Here is a 4,335-nt window from a genome sequence, read left to right on the forward strand (position 1 = left end):
TCCACTCTTGGGATCTGCCATGGTTCTCCCATCTGGTGCTGCTTCCGTAAGAATCAGCGTCTCCTCTTCAGCTTTCTCAAATGGACCTTTTCTTCTGGCTCCTCCGTCTTCATTGCACTCGATCCCACCCTTCACAATCTGGAATCTCATATCCCTCCGCCGCTTCTTACCTTCTTCCACTCCAGGGGCATCTTCACCTGGTCCAGGCTCATTGACACATGGTCCTCTCTATCTCCCATCTGGAAATCGGATCATCAGCTTCAGTTACCCCTTCCCCTCCGCCCCCTTTGGTCCTCCGCCACCCAACATTTCTCTCGCCTCAACATCCTTCAACTGGGCACTCACGACTCCCTCATTTGCTCCACGGACTCCACTACCCACCCCATTACCGTCAATCGACTCTACACCGCCCTCTCTCACAGGCCGCCTCCACCCTCCCTCTTTCCACTCAAGCTATGGAAAGCCAAATGCCCTCTCAAATCAATTCTGTTCGGCTGGCTACTTTTTCACGACAGGAATTTAGTATGGGATGTTCTTCAACATAGAGGGTGGCATGGTCCAAGCCAGTGCTGCCTTTGTCGTTCTCAATTGGAAACGAACATCCACGTGTTCTTTCAATGTTCTGTCTCCACTGCCATTTGGAGCGATCTATCTTCGACCTATGGTTTTCCTGTCCTTTCTTTCCCCTCGGTCAAGGAGGCGTTCTCTTGGTGGTCTACACAGCGGCCCTTCTGGCACGCCATCTTCCTCCTCACGCTCTGGCATGTTTGGAAATGGCGTTGTTGCTGTGTTTTTCAGGATCAACTTTCTCCTCCTGCGATCATCATATCCTCTATTACCGGCTCTCTGCCTCCGGATTAGTTTTCATTTCTCTTCGGCCCCTCTCTTCTGACGGCCTTCCACTGCCGGATCGTCCTCCTCCTGCTTCCTTTATCAACGACTTCCGGCTCATGCTATCTTCTCAGTGAATATTGGTTTCTATGAATGTTAGCCACAGCTCTCCATTTTGGTCGGCCGATGATCAAGGACATGTATGTGTATATCTGTATCTATGGTTTCTGAACACTTATTTCCCCATTTTGCTATTTTTCTCATTAGATCGACCATGAAGGAATTGATATATGATCGATGGTACATTCCGATCCATACTACCATGTAATCATCAAATGCTTATATGACCTTAATATAACATATATAGATTTTTCTTCTGGAAAAAAAAATGTCTGTCATAAAAAATTTGCACAAGAAAAAATTGGATCCCTCTATGCTCATAGTAAATCTAGATCTATGCTCGTTTTTACCAAATTCTGATAAGAAAACTACCATTTGTAGCATCCATAGACAATAGATTTTTGAGATGTGGATGACCTCATCTGCATCATAATAGCAGCACATCTTTTCATGAAAAGCTGACCGATTTATGAATGGAGTTGTTATAGTGGGACTTTTTGGACTTTGTAGAAAAAATTGAGGTGAAATCATGATTTGTGGTATTTAAATTGGTTTTTTGACTCTATATATATATATATATATATATATAGATTTAACACCTTGAAAAACTTCTAGGACACTTCTATCAAACTTGTAATGTTAATAATTCCCTGCAAAATTTTAAAAAAACTTCCAAAAAATCACACTTAAAACAACTTATTTATGAACTCCTCTCACGTCATAGCGGGTCCCTCGCAACATGTTTTCCTTAATAAGTTGGTAATTTTTTAACATCATAGTGGGTGCCCCTAGCAACATGGTTTTCTTAATAAGTTGGTAACTTTTTTAAAATTATTTTTCGTTCTATCCCGATTGTCACAAGTATAATTTAAAACAACTAAATAAAAAATTAAGTAAACTTTTATTTTACCAAAAAAGTTTGGATGATAAAGTTACTATATTAATTCCTTGAGAAATTGATTTTTAGAACCCACCAAATTCATGTATTCATTTCCGCTGCCATCTCCAGGATCAAGCTACGCGTAACGTTGCGTCAAACCTAACTCTCTCCTCTTCCGAAGGAGAAGCGCATGAATCATGCCAGCAATAACACATCATGCAAGTTTTGTTGAAAAAGAAAGTCGATGATGTGGACAGAAGCACAGCCTTGTGTCATCCCCCTCGACTATACGCGTGAACGCGGTTTCAACACGATGTAGATCTGTGTGCATCATCCATAACCGCCTATATAATCTCCTCTCATCATCCTAATTTCTCACATATCGTCTGAGCCATTTATATTTTGAGTATCACTCTCTAAGTCTCTCTCTGTATTTCATTCACTTGTTGAACTTTTTGTTTGTACAAGATGTCTGAGGAGAAACATCACCATCATCTGTTCCACCACAAGAAGGAACATGAAAACCAGAACGCCCCCTCGGGGGTTGTTTACTCTGAGACCACCACCACTTATGGTGATGAGCAGGTGATTGAGAGCACAGATGTGTATGCTGCTGGGAATGTTGATGAGTACGAGAAGGCAAAAAAGGAAGAGAAGCATCACAAGCATAAGGAGCATTTGGGTGAACTCGGAGCTGTTGCTGCTGGAGCCTTTGCATTGGTACTTTCTCTCTACCCTTTTTATTGTCAGATCCACTTAATATGTTTTGGTGATGGGCGATCTAATCTTATGTGATCCAAATTTTACTGAATTGGAATATTGTATCAATAATAGTGTGGTGAAATGTGGAAATATCAATCACAACACACAGTTTATCAGAAATATTCAGCCTCATTAAGTTATCGACTGTGGAAATATGATTAATTGTTGCTATTATAATTTACAGCACGAGAAGCACGCAGAGAAGAAGGATCCAGAGCACGCGCACAGGCACAAGATTGAGGAGGAGATTGCGGCAACAGCTGCAGTGGGAGCAGGGGGTTTCGTGTTCCACGAGCATCACGAGAAGGAATCCAGAAAAGAAGAAAAAGAAGCAGAGGGCAAAAAACATCACCACCTCTTCTAGCTCCGCCTGTTACCTAGTATCGCCCTGGCATTGAAAATAAAGTTGTTGTGGTTCCTTTGTTAGTGTGGCGTTGTTTGTTATGAGATTGAGATGAAGCTGAAGCCACTCAGTCCTCATCAATCTCTCCTCTTCCCGTGATTTCGTATATTAGTTGCGTCTTTCAATTCGGATCTTGATCGGATCGTTTTAGTAATTACCTATTTATATATATATATGTATGGATTATAATGTGAATTATTTTGATGTTATGAATGTTTTAGGAAAGTAATATATGAACGGAATTTCTGAATTTTCCAAGATCTATATTAAAGTTGCAATGTAGGTAAACTACCATAATCCTCGTTCTCCAACATTGTGCTTGATGTGCTCTACAGTCTCTGTTTTCTCTGCATATGACCTTACGTTCCCACTTCCCACCAGTAACGCTTTATTGCTAAAGATAACACGGCCGGGCATCTTTAATTCGATTGATTCCCGCAATATCAATAGACTTAGGGTCAGGGAACACACATTCACCTAAGTCTTTTTAATTAAAATTAGTAATTTTAAATGAATGAAGAGGTTTACTATTAAGCTCAGCAGAATCACATGTTGGTGATATACACCAAAGACACTATTTTTCCATCATTCAGGTAAGTCGTAACGGTATTGGACTGCTAATTTTACCTTTCATTCACATAATCCAAAATATGGATCATTATATTTTTTTAATTAATTAATACTAAAACTATGTTTTAAGATAGAAAAGAAACGATGAAATTTGATATAACAACAAACACTGAACAATGACATAACATAAATACTAATCAACGAAATATTATGTATTGACATAACAATAAATACTAATCAAGTTGAAGAACTTACTCGCTGAAAATTCCACATGGGAGGACAAGAATTTATACAGAAGCATCAAGAACTACTCAAGCGTTGAGGACAACACTTTATGAAGGAGAGGGGCATGTTAGGTCCCTTTACTACTAGTGTAACCCCTTATTGTTATTAGTACAACCCCCTTGTTGTGCCCATGTAGTCCCCATATTGTTATTATTGTGCCCTATAAAAGCCCACTATTGTTATTATTGTTCCCTTACATTATTATTGTTATGTCGGCTCTGATTATATTATGACCCCTTAGACTCCTATATATAAAAAGGAGGTCTTGTCATTTGTATCATCCAAGAATTGTTCATTTGTGTAATGTAAAGGAGGTTGCCCCCTCGAAGAGGCTGAATTCTAAGGTGTTGATCTATCTTTTCTATCTTTTTGTGAGCTAGTTTCCTAACAAATCGACAATCATGAAACCATAAACACATGTCGATGTTTCAATACTTCAAGTGCCACAGAAGGTGCGATCAACCCCGTGGGTAAACAAATGGGA

The 4,335-nt window shown here is 39.7% G+C and overlaps 1 protein-coding gene across 1 annotated transcript; it reads left to right on the forward strand.

The window, feature by feature from the left end:
• Nucleotides 1–2,200: 2,200 nt before the first annotated feature.
• LOC149180173 (uncharacterized) lies at nt 2,201–3,252 on the forward strand. The gene is made up of 2 exons (XM_089418143.1): nt 2,201–2,551; nt 2,778–3,252. Exons 1-2 carry the CDS (start codon nt 2,300–2,302, stop codon nt 2,955–2,957), a joined length of 432 nt encoding a protein of 143 aa, XP_089274269.1. The 5' UTR covers nt 2,201–2,299; the 3' UTR covers nt 2,958–3,252.
• Nucleotides 3,253–4,335: the final 1,083 nt, after the last annotated feature.

This window comes from Pinus tabuliformis, chromosome 3_2 (assembly GCF_031772625.1).
Source record: "Pinus tabuliformis cultivar Carrire ecotype Pingquan chromosome 3_2, CPIR1, whole genome shotgun sequence".
Taxonomy (NCBI): domain Eukaryota; kingdom Viridiplantae; phylum Streptophyta; class Pinopsida; order Pinales; family Pinaceae; genus Pinus; species Pinus tabuliformis.